We start from the raw sequence: 19,651 nt of genomic DNA on the forward strand, positions 1-19,651 counted from the left end.
CCTATATGACCCCAAACTAAACGATATTGGCAGAGGTTCCCAAACTGGGGCCCACGACCCACTACACGGTCATTGAAGGAATTGCAAAATCCTGTACGGAGGATACTTTTGAGTGAATATACAGCAATCTTACTTTATATTTGGAGGAAAATAATAATATAATAAACAATATAATGTAATATAATGAAACACAATCGACATACCTACATGTAGATAGATTCTGAGAGATTCTGGTCGGATCTGAGGGGGCACAACAACCACCACTAAATGCTGAACATATCAGCAGGAACCTTTTAAAATATGTCCTTGTGAGACTTGTTGTTTTGGGTTGCAGTTGGTGTCACAGCCTTGTGTGCAAGATGGAAAGGAACACAATGGCCAACTTCATAACATTGTTTAGGAATGCAGTCAAGGTCTGCTTGTTAAACACGCAAACCACACATAATCCAAAAAGTGTGCTGGAAAAAGATGTTTTGAGGTTATTCTCCCTGAAAACAGGTAGTCAAACTCACATCAGCCAAGATCAAGTTCCAATGAAAGTTGAACAAAAACCAAGAAATTTCCCAAAAATAATTATAGTTATTATTTTCTGAAGCCCTTTCCCCATCTGCTGTCTTTGCTTTTGGATGTTGTTTTAATTTGTTGGGTTCTGTTGCAATACTTTCGGTAACCCCATGCTGTTGTTGCCAGCCACTTAATTAAATCTTGAATACAAATTGCACAAGATGTTGTTGATCAGTTTATTCTGCCCCACTTTGTGACATTACCACAGAGCACAAAATTACTTCTCTGGCATTTTTCAGCAGTTTATACGAATATATAAGGGTTTGACATGGTTCATGAGAATTGGCTAATAACAAAATGCCCCATGAATGTGAATTGGCCACTGGGTTTTAAGCAAGTTTTGTTTATAAGAGTTGACTTTAGGGGGAGATATTGCACTGTGAGGGGGAGAGCAGCTCTGCAGTTTTGGACAGACAAGATATAGTTCATTTCACTACAATCTATATGTAAAAGGAAAGCTGAGTTGATTGCTGATGAAACTATGTACTACTCATAGACTGTGCAGTGGATAGGTAAGTACACAGTAAGTACATAAGATCACAACTCACACCAGAATACTGTACTTTACAACATAGTGGACTATATCAATCCACTATATGCGTCAATTTGCCAAAATGTAGCACAACTATGTTTGTCAAAAGCTAACACATAATTAAAAAAATCTACTAATTTGTAAATGATATTCATGCACACATAACACAAGAAAACGCGTGTCAAAAATCTTAGCATAGAGTTTGATAAAATTCAGCCGTATCAGTATAAAAAAAGATCAACATAAAAGGTTTTTTCACATTTTATCTCAATTTTACAATGACAATGTACTACTGCAGGCCAATCTGCACCTAATCTGTATAAAGGTTTTTCCCCTCTAAAGCACAATTCCAATCTTTGATCAAGTTCTTTATCAAATCTTTATCAATCTTTAAAAAACTACTCGGGTGCCAGATAAGCCAATAGAAGACACAAACCCATTAAGGCAACTTTGATATTTTTGGAATTTGTCTATCGGCTCAGGGATCTATATCCGAATCTGGAAAACAATACGCTCATTATGGGGGTCGCACAGAGTGGATATTGTATTGTATAGTGGCCAGGCCTGGATGGAGCAGAAGAAACGCAAAACCTTTTATGAAATGGGTCAGTGCCAGGAAAAGGGGTTAATAGTCGTCTATGTCAGTAGATTGATGTGATTTGATAATTCCCATAGCCTCTGAACCCAGCGAGAGCTAAAGAATCCCGCTAAATTCGCACTAATTATCCCGAGCGCTCACACATGAATGCCACACATTTTGTCGGGAGTCAGTGTTGGTTTGAATTATCCTCAAAGGCAACAATGAAAACCCCCTATAAAGGAAAACTGGTCTGAATTAGGAAACCCCTCTCCACATATATTTTATACCATTGAAAGAAAACAAAGCTGTGGGATTTATTTAGAGAATCGACATGTGGATCTGTTCCCAGAACTAAGCGAAGCCAACCAGGCTGTGATACATCATTTAATTTAATTTCATGTTTCAAGTACTTTTGCATTACAGGACATGAGCATTTCTGCAATATAAAAGGGCTTCAGGGTTTTTGGTCGCTTTTGTGTCCCTTTAAATGAGTCCACGCATCGATTGAGGCCGAGCCAGGGTGGGTTGTAGATCCCCCGAAATGAGCTGAGATCACACTGCATTCTGTCACAGAGGGCTTGAGTTTCAGCCCTCGGCGCGAGTCAATGTCCTTGAGTAACCTCAGTCCCTCCGCTCCCAAAAGCAATGCAGGCGAGCTCAGCGAGGTCTGTGCATTTAGTCTTTTTTTATTTTAGGGAGAGAAACCCTTAAGAAAATGTTAATTGAACTTCCCATTTAGTTTTTTTTTTGGGGGGGGGGGAGTTCTTTGGCTTATTTTTGTTATTATTCTGATTTAAGTTTGTATTGTCCTTAAGAGCTGCAGCTAGAATTATCAAAGACCTGTATGGAGCATGGAGCTGATTTGACCACAACATTGGGTTTGTTGATGTTGTTCCTTCACTGAGATAAAGGAAAGATCCAGCATTTTGGCAGCAGTGTGTGCAATGTTGTGTATGTCCTTCAGTGTGTGTGTGTGTGTGTGTGTGTGTGTGTGTGTGTGTGTGTGTGTGTGTCTGTGTCTGTGTGTGTGCGTGCGTGCGTGCGTGCGTGCGTGCGTGCGTGCGTGCGTGTGTGTCATGCTCAGCCAGTGTGAGCGTGTCTTTGTGTGTGATGTCATAACCTAGACCCGGGTGATCCCATTCTGACCAATCAGAGCAGATCAGAGTTTTTTTCAGGGCGGTTCCTCCAGGATGATTGACGGCTGGGGCTGAAACATTGACCAGAGGGAGTTGTAGGGCTTAAGTAGTGCACTATAATTGCTGTAGTAGCGACTCCAAGCCAAGAAAGAACCGTTTTGCAGCTGCCCCAGAGTCACATCTGTGGAGGTCATATCGCTGGACGGAAGCGGTGCCAAGCCGCGGGGGAGGGTGGGGGAGACAGGGCGGGGGAGGGGCGGTTGAGACAGGGCCGTTATCCCTCCACCGTGAGGAAAGAGAGTCGCAGGAGTCACAAGGCCTGACCGGATCACCCTGCATGCACCAAGTCATTTGGAAGCTTGAAAGTCCACGAAAACTTCAGCTAATGCGCTAAATTACCTTGAAAGAACTTTACCAATGAACTGAAAAACAAAGAGGGCTCATAAACAGCACCAACGCAGGGCTTAGCGTTGTATTGGACCTGAGCTCCTTCGAAGATGTAGACACCCACCCACCAATTCATAGATGACAGAATCAGAGTTCTGCCATTCTGTACATTTTCATATCGGAATTTGTTGTGTTAGGGACTGGTGTGTTTTCTACAGACAGTAAGCATAAAAATAAAGGTTAATCTGAAAAATTTAATTTAATTAAATTAAATACAATTACATTTAATTCAATTTAATTCATTCAAATTAAATTAAAACACCCAACTATACACAGATAGCCAAATAAAATGCAGAACAAAAATAGCCAAATACAGACAATATTAAAATAAACAGAATATATAAATGATGAAAATGACAATGTGTGATGTGATAATGTAAGGATACTACTAATGATATATTACCAATCATTCTGATAAAAAAAAGTACATTCTAAGTTGCCAGAATAAACACTTCAGGCTTGATCCAGAAACCTTGGTTGGTTAATTTCTTAACTCAATGTAAAACTTTATTTGTAAGGTTGCTGTACAGCATAATGTCCTTTTAGAGATACATAATTACACATTAAAACCCGTTATCAGTGGGTTTCGGGCGATTTTACTGGATTCGTTGCCATAGTTTGATCGGTCGATGGGATCACAGATGTCTCGTTGCTATAATCTCGTCACAGTTCTGCAAATCAGTCATAACGGCGCCTTGGCTGTGAAACGCTACTTAAAAAAGAATCTACGTCCAGATGCAGTTTATTATATAACACAGCACGGTCAAGGAAATGGCAAAAATGTGAATGATGAGGTCTTACGATGCAATTAACAAATATTTTCTTGATACATTTATATAGTAAATGAGAATATGACACATTTTCTTATGCCGTGCATGAAGGAATATCACTTTCAAGGTCTGAAAAAGTTTTATGTGTCAAGGGTTTCTCACAAATTTAGACAAATCCTCACCCACTCACTTTTTCAGTTCCCATATTACTATTTTCGGTCGCAAAACCTTTGTGTTAATTTCTTAACTTCCAGATCATAAAGCTCAAGATGCTATTTTTCCTCAAAAATGTCCTAATTTTTTGTCACTTTATTTTTAAAATGGGTCAATAATTAACTCCCACCACAGAATAGCTCATATATGAATGGGTTCCTGCTTCCCGTTTTTTGGCTCAAACTACAAGTGCCCTCCATCCCACACACAATGAGGAAGAGTACGAAACAGTAAATAAAGACTGATGAGTCAAGTGCTTTCAAATGCATTTTGCACTTTATTCTCAATGACAAAATGTGAACAAATGCAAGTCCAAGCCTTATTAGGCTTTGATTCCTGGTTGTTGGTTGAAATAGAGAATCTTTTTTATTGGTGTATATAAATAAATTATATATATATATATATATATATATATATAAATGAATAAATATATATAAACCGCATGTATTCTTAAAGATATATCCAATGGCTAAAAATATTATTATTAGAATGATTACTGGACCTGACTGCAATACTACTGTAAGCCCATAGCCTATAGCCTGTCGTGCAAACAAGTCTGAATATGCCTCGTATCGACCAACACTAAGTTCTAGCAAGAGTTTCCCAACTCGCTGCATTCCACGATGCAAAGACCAACGGTAACAGGCTGAGAGAGGAAGAGAAGAAGAAAAAGAAATGGAGAAGAAAGAATAAAAGTAGAAAACTGTCAAGAGGAGAATACTATGAAGCTGACATGTGGGCTCAGTACTACTGGCTGATATTGGTGCTAGTCTGCTGCAAATGGATCCCAGGTAGTGTGTGTGTGTGTGTGTGTGTGTGTGTGTGTGTGTGTGTGTGTGTGTGTGTGTGTGTGTGTGTGTGTGTGTGTGTGTGTGTGTGTGTGTGTGTGTGTGTGTGTGTGTGTGTGTGTGTGTGTGTGCGTGCGTGTGCGCATGTGTAGTTATGCATACATGAGCTTATATCTCCATGAGTATTTATATCAGCCTTGTTCTGTGCGTGTGTAGCTTTTGGAAGTTTAGTGTTTGAGCTCCTTACCACTGAAAGTCTTTAGAAAGCCAAACATGTCGGCACCTGCCCTTCCAACCCAAAAATGTAGACCGGGACAAATTGTTGAAATTAGAGTTAACTTCTTAAATACTCCCTATAGCAAACAAAATCAAATTCAGGCATATTCAGCAAAATGTATCTCCCTTGTTTATATAAAATTTGACCAAGTTATGTTAATGCCACATTTTGCTGCATGCTGCAAAGATGTGGTCAGTGTTCCTGTTTAGACTGTAAGTGATGGCGAGATTTTTTTTTTCTCTTTTTATGTAATTTTGGTGCAAATGTATAGGGATATAATATATATATGTAAAGGAATACTCCATTTTTGGGGTTGGGAAATGCCAATTTCTGCATAGTAACTGTGTTAGCCCAATGCAAGGACGGGATCAGCTACCCTAGCTGTTGTGCAAATAAAAGCTTTTTCTTTTCTTTCTTTCTTTTTTTTTTAAGGTTTTAGAGCCTGTCTCTAAGAGGGGCTTCAGTAACAGTTGGCCTGAGCTACTTAACACACTAACATAAACATGTTTATTTAGTCTTCACTACATTTTATTATTACGAGTTCTTGTATATGGAATAAAAAGTGGGTTATACTGTGCATGTGAGACAGTTTTTGCATGTATAACCAGCCTATAACATTTGGTGATTATATATATTTGTCATCCTGAACTGTACAAATGCCAGAACAGTCAGCTGTGACTGGTGTCAACTCGTTCCAACCAGGATGAAGGGTCCGACCAACCTTCCCTCACCTAGAACACTGTCCCAAGAAAGCCTCTCTAGCTCACACGTGGAGGCCGCCAACAAGGCATTCAACCCCAGTGTAGTTTATCTACAAGTGTATCAAACTGTGTATCATTTTGATGTGGGACATTTTTTCAAGAGGATTTAAGTTGTTTCTGTGTTGCCCAGGTGCCGTGAGTGACCTCAGCCCCTTCATAAGGTACTATGAAGTACTGTCCTATGACAGTGAGGGCCTCCTGAGGGCCAGGAGGGCCCCCCAGCCAAACGAACACACGCTGCGTCTGGACTTCACGGCTTTCCACAGGTTTGTTCTCTCACTGCTTCATGCTGCTCATTCCGCTTCAAAGGGGAATCCTGTCCTGGGTCCCCGGGTCCCATATGCTGAGTCGGCAGATTCCGAGATCATGGCGGTGATCATAAAGCCAATCAAAACCACTGAGTAGCGGGACGCCCCCCTCCCTCTAAGCTTGGGGATTGATTTGATGAGCTGAGGCCCCACATTAATAAGATGCTCAGCTTGAGGCGCTAGCTGTTTAATGATGATTGAAAGGCAGAAAAATGCACAAAACGCAAGAAGGAGCCACACATTGGCTGGTTTTGTGTGTGTGTATCACAGTGACTTTTACAATAATTGTGCATTTAGGTTATTAAAGGACACATAGCCGGGTCGAATTGAGTTTATGCTCATTTCCTCTGACCTTTTTACTCATGATAGCTCACATTTTTAGGGTTCTTTTGGGGAAAATTACAAGTATATGGCGAGAATCCTCCCTGAAAATGATCTCCGGGTGGTGCCGACAAACACATATTTTTTTTTATCGTTACTAATTTTGTTGTATTTTGTATTTGTTGATTCCATTTGAAGAGGCGGAAGTGCCATTTATTAAGCATGTGACAACAGTGTGATCCTTTCATAGCCTAAAAACATGTACCTTCAGCCTCCAGCTTTGCAGAATCCACAGCAAAGCAACATCTCCTCATTTAACAGATCCTGCATAACGCAAACTCTGTAAAGAACAAACCACAGCGGTGGGAGAAGATCAGCCAGATCTTTCTTGTGTTGAATTGTTAGACTTTAATCACCCAGATCTGGTTGAGTGTTAATTGTCTACCAATGTTTGTTCTTGTGTGGAATTCCGTGCTTTTAAAGCCGTGTTGACCATCCAGCATTCTCGCCAGAACAGACAATATTCAAGGGATTTGAAGGGATTGTATTTCACACGCTTATTCTCATTCCTAAACCAATAACCCATGTCTCACTCATTCATTATTTCCAATTGGGTGTTTATAATCAATCCAAAAGCCTTTCACAACACCACGCGGCTTCGCCACGTGTGACTTGTGTGTGTCTGTGTGTGTGTGTGTGTGTGTGTGTGTGTGTGTGTGTGCGTTTTGCGTCTGTGTGTGTGTGTGTGTGTGTGTGCGTGTGTGTGCGTGCGTGTGCGTGCGTGTGTGCGGTTTGCATGTGTGTGTGCGTGTGTGTGTGTGTTTTCCCCTGTCAGAAAGTTCCGCTTGCGGTTGAGACGAGACGCAAGCAGCTTCTCAGAGGGTTTCGAGGTGGTCATTCAAAATGGTGCCGTGCCAGCAGACATCTCTCATTTATTCTCAGGAACACTAGAGGGTAATGTGTGACAATATCAACGTACATTAAGTGTAAACAATTCACTGTATAAATCAGGGGTCTCAAACTCTATTGCTTTAGGCCGCAGGCCGGTTTGGACTAAATACCCTTCCATGCGGGACGGATTTATTCCGCGCCTGGAGGTCTGTTCTGAGCGTGCACGGGCGCATGACACGCGTAAACTATTCCAACAATGTCACTGTGTAAAATGCAAAGGCAAATTCAAACACAAACACAAACATATCTGAGGAAAAAACAATCTCAAATCATCTGATGGGCCAGAACAGAACCTTCTGCAGGCCATATGTGGCCCTCAGGCCACATGTTCGACAACCCTGGTATAAACGGTATATGCATTCTATCAGAAAATATATCCTTTTTTGATAGATAGATAGATAGACAGATAGATAGATAGATAGATAGATAGATAGATAGATAGATAGATAGATAGATAGATAGATAGATAGATAGATAGATAGATAGATAGATAGATAGATAGATAGATAGATAGATAGATAGATAGATAGATAGATAGATATTTTAGTTTTTTCTTTGTTTGTCAATCTGCTATTGGTAATCTCTTAACTCCATGTGCTATCCTATCTCTTATTTGTCTACCCGTCTTTCTGTCTGTTTGTCTGTCTGTCTGTCTGTCTGTCTGTCTGTCTATCTGTCTGTCTGTCTGTCTGTCTGTGTTTGTATTTGTCCAACTGTTTGCCTTTGTCTTGCTTGCTCTCATCTTTCATCCCTTATCTCCATCTCCGTCCCTCTCTCCACTGAACCGGTCTTGCAGGTGAGCGTGGTTCGTCCTGCCACGGCTCATTGCTCCAGGGCCAGTTCGAGGGCTCCATACGAACAGGAAACGGCACGTATCACATCGAGCCGCTCCACAGATACACCAGCAACCACACGGAGCATCAGTCGATCATCTACCATGAGGACGACATGGGTAAGATCCCTCACTTTCATACGCTCTCTGCCCTGGGAACGTCCTCCATTGCATCCACTCCACGTGATTTGCACCATTGAGAATTGGCACAAGGTATACTGTCAGCATCTCAGTGCTGCAATGTTGAAATGTTATTCATTGACAAATAAAACATTGAAGATCCCATCCCACTCATCATCACACAAAAGGTCCATGAAACAGTACAAAAAAACCAATGATTTAACGTCTCTATCTGCAGCTAGAGTTCATGTGCTGAGCCCACTAGACCCATTCCACCAATTTGATTTATGAGAGGCATGGCCCAGAAATGAATGTCTTTTTTTTTGTTATTGCTCCGTGCACACTCTTTAACCTCTCACAGTCACTCACACATCTTTTGCCCCTGGTTGGAGCAGACGGCGCTGTAAGTCAGTGACCCCTCCACACCTCCAACACATCACAGCGGTTAGATGTTGTATCTCAGAGGGGTCCTGGGAAATGGCCAAAGAAAAGATGAACCTGAGATCGGCAGCACGAAGGAGAGAGGGGGGAGGCATCCAAGGCATGCAAAATGCAAGTCATCCAAAATGTATGTAGGGAGAAGGAGGAGGAAGATGTTGAGCGCTGGAGGGGAGGATGCAAGAGGAGGAGGAAAGTAAAATCTCGTTCTCATTCGGAGGCTAGGGGTTGTGGATAGATGGAGTCAGACTCGCTGGCCTCATATTGTGGCCAGCTGGCATCCATTGCTTCGATCTGTCATAATATTTTAGTGTGTGTGTGTGTGTGTGTGTGCGAGTGTGTGTGTGTGTGTGTGTGTGTGTGTGTGTGTGTGTGTGTGTGTGTGTGTGTGTGTGTGTGTGTGTGTGTGCATGTGTGTGCACGTGTGTTTTTGCAAGTGGTGGGTATGTGCCTCAGTATGCACACACACATGGATCTGTGTCCGATGATTTCCTGGAAAGCATTGGCTGGAACCGTACCGCAGCCCATGCCAAGACCTCCTTCACTTAGACCGAAGTCTTCCCAGACGACCCAGCTCCTTTCTCTTCTCTTCCAAAGAGGAGGAAAAAGCATTCCGGGTGTCGCTAATAACCACTTCCTGTACTTTCACCATGAAGTGTGAAGGAAGTGGTTTCAAGAGTATATAGATGATCGTTTCAAGTGCTCAATTGAGACAATCAGTTGACCTAGACCTTGACAAAGATTACCTTAACTAACTAACTTGGTGATCCTGCAGCATTACAATTGAGATTTCAACCAATTAACCAATTTAGTTAATAAAGGGAAGCACAACGTCACAAACAGACCGAAGGGTGCTCCGAATAGCTTGTACTATGTTTTTTTAAACCACGCCAACAATTTTTGATTGTTCTAAAACCGGTTGTTGCAACCAGTTTGGTTGTATTTATTTACCACGGCACCGTCACATGACATTCACAACACAACAATGTGGACTACCAGTTTAGGGCATTGATATTATTCTTGGGAGTGTGTCTGGGCTGGTGGGCCGACAGCAAACTCCTCTTCTCCCAATAAGTCTGGGAACTTTAGAGAAAGTCCAGTTATCTATGAGCGATCGAGGCCGAGGGTTTGTCACAGAACCATTTGAATCGTTACAGTGTCGCGCAAAAGTGTCTGAATAGAACTTACTGATTGCAACTCACAACTCAGGGTTTTACATGTGATTTATTATTTTATTTTATTACACTCAAGTCGTTCATTCACATTCACTGACTGTTCAAGGTGTTTGGATTTACTTCGATGTGTTTGTGTTTGGGCGTGTGTGGGCGTGTGTGGCGGGAAAGCACTGGGTTGAGCAGCTGGCCAACTCAGTTCAATTATTTTACTGCAGAAAGAGGCTCAGAGGCCAAACAACAAGTTAAACAATACCAGTGTGTGTGTGTGTGTGTGTGTGTGTGTGTGTGTGTGTGTGTGTGTGTGTGTGTGTGTGTGTGTGTGTGTGTGTGTGTGTGTGTGTGTGTAAACCTGCTGTAGGTAGCTGCCCTGTTACCCCAGCTCATACGATTCACACCCCATGTCTGTCAGGTAACTGACCAGCATTTCACACATAGAAAACACACACACACACACACACACACACACACACACACACACACACACGCATGCATTCACCCAAATGTATCCGACCATCCTTCGTGTTGTTCAAACGTATCATGTTCTATTATCTATGAATTATGTACATCTTTGTAACACACTTTCCCAAAACAAAAACTTCACCTCCCGGTGTTGCACATGATGGAAGAATCAGAAAGAAGCATAAAACACGTCCATGTGCGATCCCTTACATTTTTGTTGAATGTTGACATGAGAGTGAGAGCTGAGAAACATGAGAAACATGTACATGTTTTGTCAAGCAGTGGTGTTTTCTCTGGTGAACTCCTGCCTGATCGCAGCGTATGAAGGATTTCAGAATAGGCTTCCCGGGTCACAGTCATGGTTGAGCTCTAACAGCAACCTCTATTGCTTTTACTTTTTTACTGTCGCCATCTGTCACACATTCTTGAGGAAAATTGGAAAACTTTGTCAACTTTACGAGTCCCTTCTTGTTCCATTCTGCTATACTGTATGTAATTACTAATGTAAAGACTACTTTTTGAACATCATACATTGTAAGGTATTTGAATAAGAACAATGTTGTAAATTCTTTTTACACCCAATTCTGTGAATGAGTCACATGATTCAATATAATGAACCCGTTTCCAGGGATATGAATACATTTAAATAAAGTGACCTTGACTTGTTGACTGGATGCTTGCAGAGTACAAGCTTCACATTTTATATCGGACGGGCACTGAGCCGCTGGCTCAGTGCCCGTCCGATATAAAATTAGAGGGATTGCGATATAAAGTTAGAGGGATTGCCTTGTAATCAGATGGTCATAGGTGCATAAAACACCTTTAAAAGTGATTAAAAGGTTATTTTTGGTGTGCGTAGCATTTGAATTAATCTTTTCATTTCACTGTATCATTTGCCCACATTAGTACAAAATTGCAAAGGTTTCCGAAAAAGAGGAGAAAACTAGTGAGAGTGAGAGACAAAGAGAGAGAGGGCGTTGGAGAGGTCTGGAAGTACTTCCATGAAGTGGTCCATTTTTTTGCCCTCCCCAACGCCACCACCCAACTTCCTTAAACCCCCACCCACCCACCCAACCACCACCACCACTCAATGTCCTGACCCCAAGCCCAGCAGAGCCCACTCCTACCCAAACCTGCTACAGCATCAAGCTGCTGTCTTCTGATTGGATCATGCTGCGGGACGGTGCGATCCAATCACGTATCTGTTTCCACACACACACACACACACACACACACACAAACACACACACACACTCACACACACACACACACACTCACACACACACACACACACACACACACACACACTCACACACACACACACACACACACACTCTCTATCCCTCTATCTATCTATTGATCTGTCATCTATCTATCTATCTATCTATCTATCTATCTATCTATCTATGTATCTATCTATCTATCTATCTATCTATCTATCTATCTATCTATCTATCTATCTATCTATCTATCTATCTATCTATCTATCTATCTATCTATCTATCTATCTATCTATCTATCTATGTATCTATCTATGTATCTATCTATCTATCTATCTATCTATCTATCTATCTATCTATCTATCTATCTATCTATCTATCTATGTATCTATCTATCTATCTATCTATCTATCTATCTATCTATCTATCTATCTATCTATCTATCTATCTATCTATCTATCTGTCCTCTCCTTCTCTTCCCTGCTGGTGTTCCTGTTTCTCTGGGTGTTTCTTTCATAAAATCATCATGAAGATGTTGTGTGAACTTTGTGGTGAAGCCTGGTGAATCTGTCTGCGGTGGTAGGAGATCTGACAAATTTCAGACATAGGCCGCCACACTCACACACACACTCACACTCTCACTCACACACACACACACACACACACACACACACACACACACACACACACACACACACACACACACTAACAAATGAAAAGTTACACTGTTGAAGTTTCTTGTGCTTCATAAATTAGCAGATAAAACATTGCCCAATTCTGTTAATCTCTTATTACTGTGCATGTCATGTGAAAGTGATTATTACTGTACATCACATGACTCTACTGTACACTGTGGAATTTAGGCACAGCTCCTTCTCTTATCAATCTGAAAAAAATAGTTTTCTCTTGACTTTCTCACAGAGCGGAGAAACTCTTGTGGTTTGCATAAGAGGAATTATTGTGAATAAAGTCATTTATTAAGGCCAGGCATGGTTATTCATGGAATTAGTTACATTTTAAATGTTTTATTTGATCTTTTATTTTGCCTATATTCAGCGATGTAATGCAATATGCTGCCTTGTAATCCCACAAATATTATTATGTTTTCCCGATAAACCTTGTGCACTCAGTTACAAGATGCAACTTTTGTGTCCGCAGCTCAGTTTGCACATTGAAATTGTCCCCTCAGCGGCAGTTGCTCCATTTTGGATAGAGTTACTTTATTTCACTGGACTCAGACTGGGTGAGACGGCTCTCTCTGTAGGTTTGGAAATCACACAAAGAGATTTGCGCAACAAAAAAGAAAAGCTCAGACAGCATTTCACCACAGAGTTATAGTAAAAACGCTGATACAGAAAATACATGGACAATATTTTATTCACCATGCTCGGTTTGTTGTATCATGATGAATTTTTACTAGTTTAATAGAAGTTGAAGACACTGTTGTTAGGTCCTATTCCATTCAATCATAGGAACGATTCATCCACAAAGCTCCACAGAGCTACGCATTTACCTTACAAGTAGAGAAAGTTATTTTGTCAAGTTGAAAATAGAAATAGAAATTTTGTTTAATTTATTAATGATTATTTTAACATAGTAAAAATGAACAGTAATAGAAACAAATATGCAGCACAGTATATCTACAGGAAAAATTCAACCTTCATAAGTTTGCTAATAATTCAGGCTCACGCTCTGTGTTGCACAAACAGACCATATTCCTCTTCTGACAGCTGCCAAGTCTTTCTGGAATCTGACCAAAGCACACACCACCAGTAAATGGCATCATCATTCCAGTCCAAACAAACGTTTTTAAATGTAGAGAATGTGGGACAAATCTTGTGTGTGTGCGTGTGTGTGTGTGTGTGTGTGTGTGCACGCGTGGGTGTCTGTCTTTATTTGTGAGTTCACATAAGGTTTGCGCCACAGCCTACGCAATGTCTTTTTTTTTTTTCCAATTAACAAACAGAAGTGGCTTTAAACTCAGTCCTTGTTTTCTGATCTCTGCTTGATGAGTGGGTGATGATGTTTTTTGGGGTTTTTTTGAGGGCAGCTTTATGAAATGAACAGCTCTCGTAAGTTCTCAGCAAACACCATATTATTTGGTCTGTGCATGTGTCCATTTGTGTGCATTGGTGCGTCTCATGATCAACGTCACATATTGATACTAGAAAACAGATAGACATAAAAGGAGGAGGTAGAGTAGAGGTAGAGTAAAGGTGGAGTAGAGGTAGAGTAAAGGTGGAGTAGAGGTAAAATAGAGTTACAGTGGAGTAGAGTAGAGCAGGGATGAGTAAAGATGAGGTAGCGGTGGAGTTGAATGAGGTAGAGGTGGAATAGAGATAGAATAGAGGTAGAGTTGGGTAAAGTTGGAGTAGAGGTATTATAGAGAGAAAGTAGAGGCAGATTAGCAGTAGAGTTGAAGGAGGGAGAGTAAACGTGTAGTGGAGGTAGAGTCAAGGTGGAGTAGAGGTGGAATAGAGGTAGAGTGGACTGGAAGTATTGTAGTATCGAGGTGGGGTAGAGGTAGAGTAGAAGTACAAATTCGAGTAGAGATAAAGCAGAGGTAGAGTAAAGCGGAGGTAGAGTCGAGGTAGAGCAGAGATATATTTCAAGGAGGTAGAGTAGAGGTAGAGTAGACGCCCTTGTCCCTCTATTCTGGAGGAACAACAGATATCGATAGGTATTTCATGTTTGCGGATTCCCTCTGTAATCATTATTATATTGACATTAAAATATAAACGTGTAAATCGTGGTAAAGATGTTCACAAACAATGTTTTACTGTATTATTTATGTGAGTGTGTCTTTTGACGTTGTGTGTGTCCCTACTGTATGTGTCCACAGTCTTTCCATCGTTGGGGACATTTCCTGACGGATTTTGTGGAGCAGAACATCTCCAGCTCCTCGCCCAGAACCTCAGACCCAACGAGGTACAACAGTCCAGACACAAACACACACACACACACACACACACACACACACACACACACACACACACACACACACACACACACACACACACACACACACACACACACACACACACACCCTTCCGTCCCTCCAAAAATAAAGGCATAAATTCAAAGGAAAACATTAAGGAAACATTTTTAAAAAGACGTGGGAGATTAATGAGGCTGCACAGTGATTTATATTGCATCCGCTTATTTATAGGCGACGTTGTATCCTAAAATGGCTCTTATTGGAACTATCGCACATCACAATCATTCAAAATCGTTTTGGCTAGACTATGAACTAATCCATTAAACATCTGGTCTCATGCTTAATGATCACTGTATCTAAGTGTCCCATCTACATTCCATTGTTAAACATTGTGTGCTGCCATTGAAGGGATCTCCCTGTTCCCGTGCAGACCCATTTTTATCCAGCATGCTGGCATGATGTATTTCGAGCGTTTGGTCACTTCTGAGGTCATGAAATAATTTCAAACATGTGCTGTTCACATTAGTGTCTCTGTGAACATTAGTGTCTCGAAGTGAACTCTATCCACCTCCTGGACTCCCAGACATATTGTTCTTTCTTCTGGGAAAAATATGTCCATGCACCTTGTGACAAAGAGATATGACTTGATAATGAGGCTTTAGAGAGACGGGGTGGGGGGGCCGTCCCGGCGTGGAGGGCCGCCGGTATGTTCAAATACGAAAACTGACCAGTGGCGAAACTCTTCTATATTTAGGCGTGAACTGTTGTAAGCTTTTCTAGTCCATGATCACCACTCTCCAAAAATACATATTTCTACTGCATACATCTATAAGCATTAGTGGAAAGGCCATTGTTATTCCCCAGACACAATTATTAAATGTATTCAGGAATGCAATTGTAAATCCATGTTGCAACTCTTTACTTTTACTTTATTTTTACATGAGTACAGTTCCTACCAGGACTGGATTCCAAACCTATGTGAATATCAGTCATGTTTTTGCCACAACGTTTGACCCTGAAATCTGATTGTCAATCTGTGTCTCAATCAATCTGCACCTTTCAGAGTCCCCAATTTGTTTAGCCAGTCTGTATTGCGGATCATTTTAAAGATTTAGACACAAAATGTCATAATATTTGGTAAAGTTGAAGGAAATTTAAAAGAAACAGACAAATTGGGGCGAAAAGCTAACTAGATAATAAAGAAATCTTGGCTCGTTGCACTGATGCCATCATCCTCAGGAGGCGCCGGTGAGCCGGTCCAGGAGAACACTGGACGAGTCAAAGAGCAGCTGCCTCCTCCACCTGCACGTCGACCACCTGTACTTCAGGAAGTTCAAAACGGTCGAGGCTGTGGTCGCTCAGGTAACCTGGCATTAAATGTCAAAAAATGTAGCTTCGTTATGATGTATTTACTTTAACGACATCATATTTTATACATGATTTTATACATATCCCCTTTCAGAGGAAACAAGACATATAGCGATATAATTCATGAAAGTTCCAAACATACAGTATACAGTCAAATCCAAACAGCCAAGAAAGACTAAATTCAAAAGGGTTGAATAGTCAAAATAAACATTTGAAAAATACAGCGGTCCATTTTGTTTTCATTTTGTTTTCTTTTGAAGTACTTCTAAAAAAGGTAAAAAAGATATTGATTTATTTTATTTGTTATATTATTATATTATAATTATATTATTCAAATTTACAAACTGATTCAAGAGTCGAATATTTCAGACATCTGGTTTGGAAGTATAGTTGGTGCCAGGACTTTGCTGACACAGATTTCATGAAAAGATAAAAACAGAACAGACCCGCGGCGTCCGTCGACAGTCACCATGATCTGATAGTGCCTAAATTGGTGAATCCATTCATCTATCCATTTTTCTTTGGCCATTTTCCTGGTCAGCTTTGGGGAGGTCTATCCTGGTTGACTGATCCAAATGCAGAGGGACACCCTGAATGGAACAGTACATTGCAGCGCCAAAAACTCACACCATTCACACCTATGGGAAAACTCATTGTTTCCAATTATCCCAACCTGCAAGATTCAACTGATGCTACAGTACCGCCCCCCTAAATGAGTTAATCCTTATCCAATCATTTTCATATTGTGGCCCTCTTTGAAGGTAATGGAAATGGCTTGTTTCCTGTGTGGATTTTGATCTAGGGAACAGTAATTTGTTTTTCACCAGAGTATTACTTTCTATTGAGGGTTGCCACAATGGTTGCAAAAAGGCCAAGCTGTTGCTTCTACTGAGTTGAATAAAGCCTTGAGGATTGCTTACAAGGCCTCCAAAGACGCAGGGACGCACACAGCTGCCATAGTGTCACCATGGCAGGATTAGCAAAGAGGCGTCAAAGCTTCTGTCCGGCCAGACCGCATGGACATTGATCTGAGCGCCAGGCAGCTGGCCAGCACTGTGTGCCAGGTATATGGGTTGTTGTCATTCCACATTACCAAACCGACCATTCTCCTGTGGTGTTTGGCAGATTTCCTGTCCTTTCCCTAAACTGGAACAAACAGCCCTATTCCAGTTCCAACAATCAATATGCAGCAGCACTGCTGTTGCTGCAGCATGCTGAGCTCCATCACCGCGGGCGTAGCAACTATAGATGCCAAGCTGGTGTGTTGCTGAATGTTCTTCAACAGCTCTGATTCTCATAGAATCCTCACTTTGTTGGTCCGTGCATTTATAACCCTCCCCCTGAGTGGTGTAAGGTTGACCTTGTAGCACTGGAACAACTTGAGGTCAAGATTAATTTTCTTTATGGAACTTATTAGACACTGTGTGTGCTGGCTTGGATTCATGATTTAAGAAGCGCCCCTGCCTTTGATCTTAAGCGTATGAAAGGCAGTTTTGGTGAAGGTAATTATGGGCTGTCCTGAAGAGTGGAAGTATTCCCAAGAGAGAGTAAAGTGATTTCATTGAAAACACACACACACACAAAAAAAACATTCTGTTACCTGTTAATGTTCTTAAGAGAGCTCCTGTTCTCTATAGGCCCATAACACAGCCCCAAATGCTTTTAAACTACAGGGGTGGACTGGATCTAACCTAGTAGTTTAAACTGAAACGGTCAACCCATTACATTTCAACCATTATGGCATTAAGGTCAGACTACACTGAACATTTTCAATCCATGTTCTATTTACAGAAGTACACACAACAATGTTGACCCCACGTAGGGCCCAGACTGCAAGAGAACCAATCTGCAAGGATGCTAGTGGGAAACAATTTAATTGAATTTTGAATATAAGCGACTCCCCAGTCACAGATATAGGTGTCTTGTCTTTGAGCCACTGACTTCCTGCCAAGGAGTATTAACAAGATGTCAAGCAGAGTCAAGCAACTTATTTTGAAGTGCCTCTGGATTAGATGTCCTTGGGGCCTGCAGTGAACTCGCCAACTGGGTCAAAGGCTCCCCGCCTGCTGGCTCGCCTGAGTTTCCTTGTCACAATAAGGAACATTTGACAGCGATGGAAGGGTCAGTCTGTGTGGAAACTATGAAGGACAGAACAAGGATTTTGCCATTGGGCTCAGGGGTCATGTAAGCACGTCTTACACGACCCCTGATCCTAATGGCAAAATCCTTGTTCTGTCCTTATTCTGTATTGGCTTTGGCCACATACGAGCATTAGAATCCATGTGATACAACATAACTATAATTGCTTTTGCAAATTGAAAATAAGCATGACACCAAGAAGCAGGGTTTTACTCTGTTTTCTGTGTGATGTATCAGAGATAAGAGTAGAGCTGTTTAATCTTTTTAAAATTAAATTCAGACTGATTCTGGCTATAGTCATTACAAAAGTGTGTGTAGGTCTGTGCAACCCACTGAAAAACCGAAACTCCCTGCAGATAAGTCTCAGATTAACTGACCTGGTACAATTATGAATTGTACTGATCAGAACTAAGTAAAGAGAATTTGATAATTATTTTTTATAATGGTTGTTTTAATCTCAGTCTCAGTCCAACAAGGGAGAATGTATGTTATCCAGACAGTTGAGTCAAGTGTCAAAGTAAATGTTAAATCACGAACAGTAATGGGCAGAAACAAAAAAAAAGGAAAATAGACTTTCTGATCCTGTGATTGTCTACAGACATGTGCAGTGTTTGTACTGTTGTAGAGAGTAAAGAAAACCCAAGTATGAGAATCAGTATGGCCAGCAGGGTGTCACTACTTGACGCATTAGGCCGCTGTTTGATTACATTTCATAACATAACCACTCAGAATAAGTACATTTGTCATTAGTAGTCGAACAAACTGAGCACCACAGTGTTCGTCAGCAAAGTGTTCAATAAGAACATTGGTAACACCCGATATTATTGGGGGATTGCGGGCCCTCATTAATAGAAGGGGGGAAATACATTTGAAAGGATTATAAGGGGCTAAAGGGGCCTACACTTGTGACAAATGATCTCACAGTTCCTTCACACAGAACAGGATGTTTTGCAGCAAAAATCTTAATTAGTACGTCTTTAAATGAGTGTACTTATTCCTCAGGTTGCTTCCTACATCCGAGCAGTGAATGACATCTACGACAAGGTGGACTTTGATGGAATCAAGCTGATCAACTTCAAAGTGAAGTCCCTCACTGTAAGATTTCTCTGCAATCCAACCACCAGAACATTGATTCTTCATCAAAAGCAATGAGGACTGGAATAGAAAAAATTAATCTTGAGAATAAAGCCTCTTATGTGAAAGAATGTGATTCTTGGGAAGGAAAAACTCAGTTGGGCTTCCCCCATCACAGCAGCATTCCGAAATAGAATTCTGGGATACAGTATCTTGGTTAATCCAGTTTGCTAAATAAGC

The 19,651-nt window shown here is 41.1% G+C and overlaps 1 protein-coding gene across 1 annotated transcript in view; it reads left to right on the forward strand.

The window, feature by feature from the left end:
• Nucleotides 1-4,866: 4,866 nt before the first annotated feature.
• Nucleotides 4,867-19,651, forward strand: part of LOC307236083 (disintegrin and metalloproteinase domain-containing protein 10) — a 31,251-nt gene continuing 16,466 nt past the window's right edge. Inside the window, exons 1-7 of the mRNA XM_080008368.1 lie at nucleotides 4,867-5,033; nucleotides 6,199-6,334; nucleotides 7,533-7,651; nucleotides 8,445-8,600; nucleotides 14,735-14,820; nucleotides 16,070-16,192; nucleotides 19,340-19,432. Coding sequence (XP_079864494.1) covers nucleotides 4,976-5,033; nucleotides 6,199-6,334; nucleotides 7,533-7,651; nucleotides 8,445-8,600; nucleotides 14,735-14,820; nucleotides 16,070-16,192; nucleotides 19,340-19,432 — 771 coding nt within the window. The 5' untranslated portion in view covers nucleotides 4,867-4,975. The remainder of the gene's footprint in view (nucleotides 5,034-6,198; nucleotides 6,335-7,532; nucleotides 7,652-8,444; nucleotides 8,601-14,734; nucleotides 14,821-16,069; nucleotides 16,193-19,339; nucleotides 19,433-19,651) is intronic.

Source organism: Zeus faber (genome assembly GCF_960531495.2).
Source record: "Zeus faber genome assembly, chromosome: 1".
Taxonomy (NCBI): domain Eukaryota; kingdom Metazoa; phylum Chordata; class Actinopteri; order Zeiformes; family Zeidae; genus Zeus; species Zeus faber.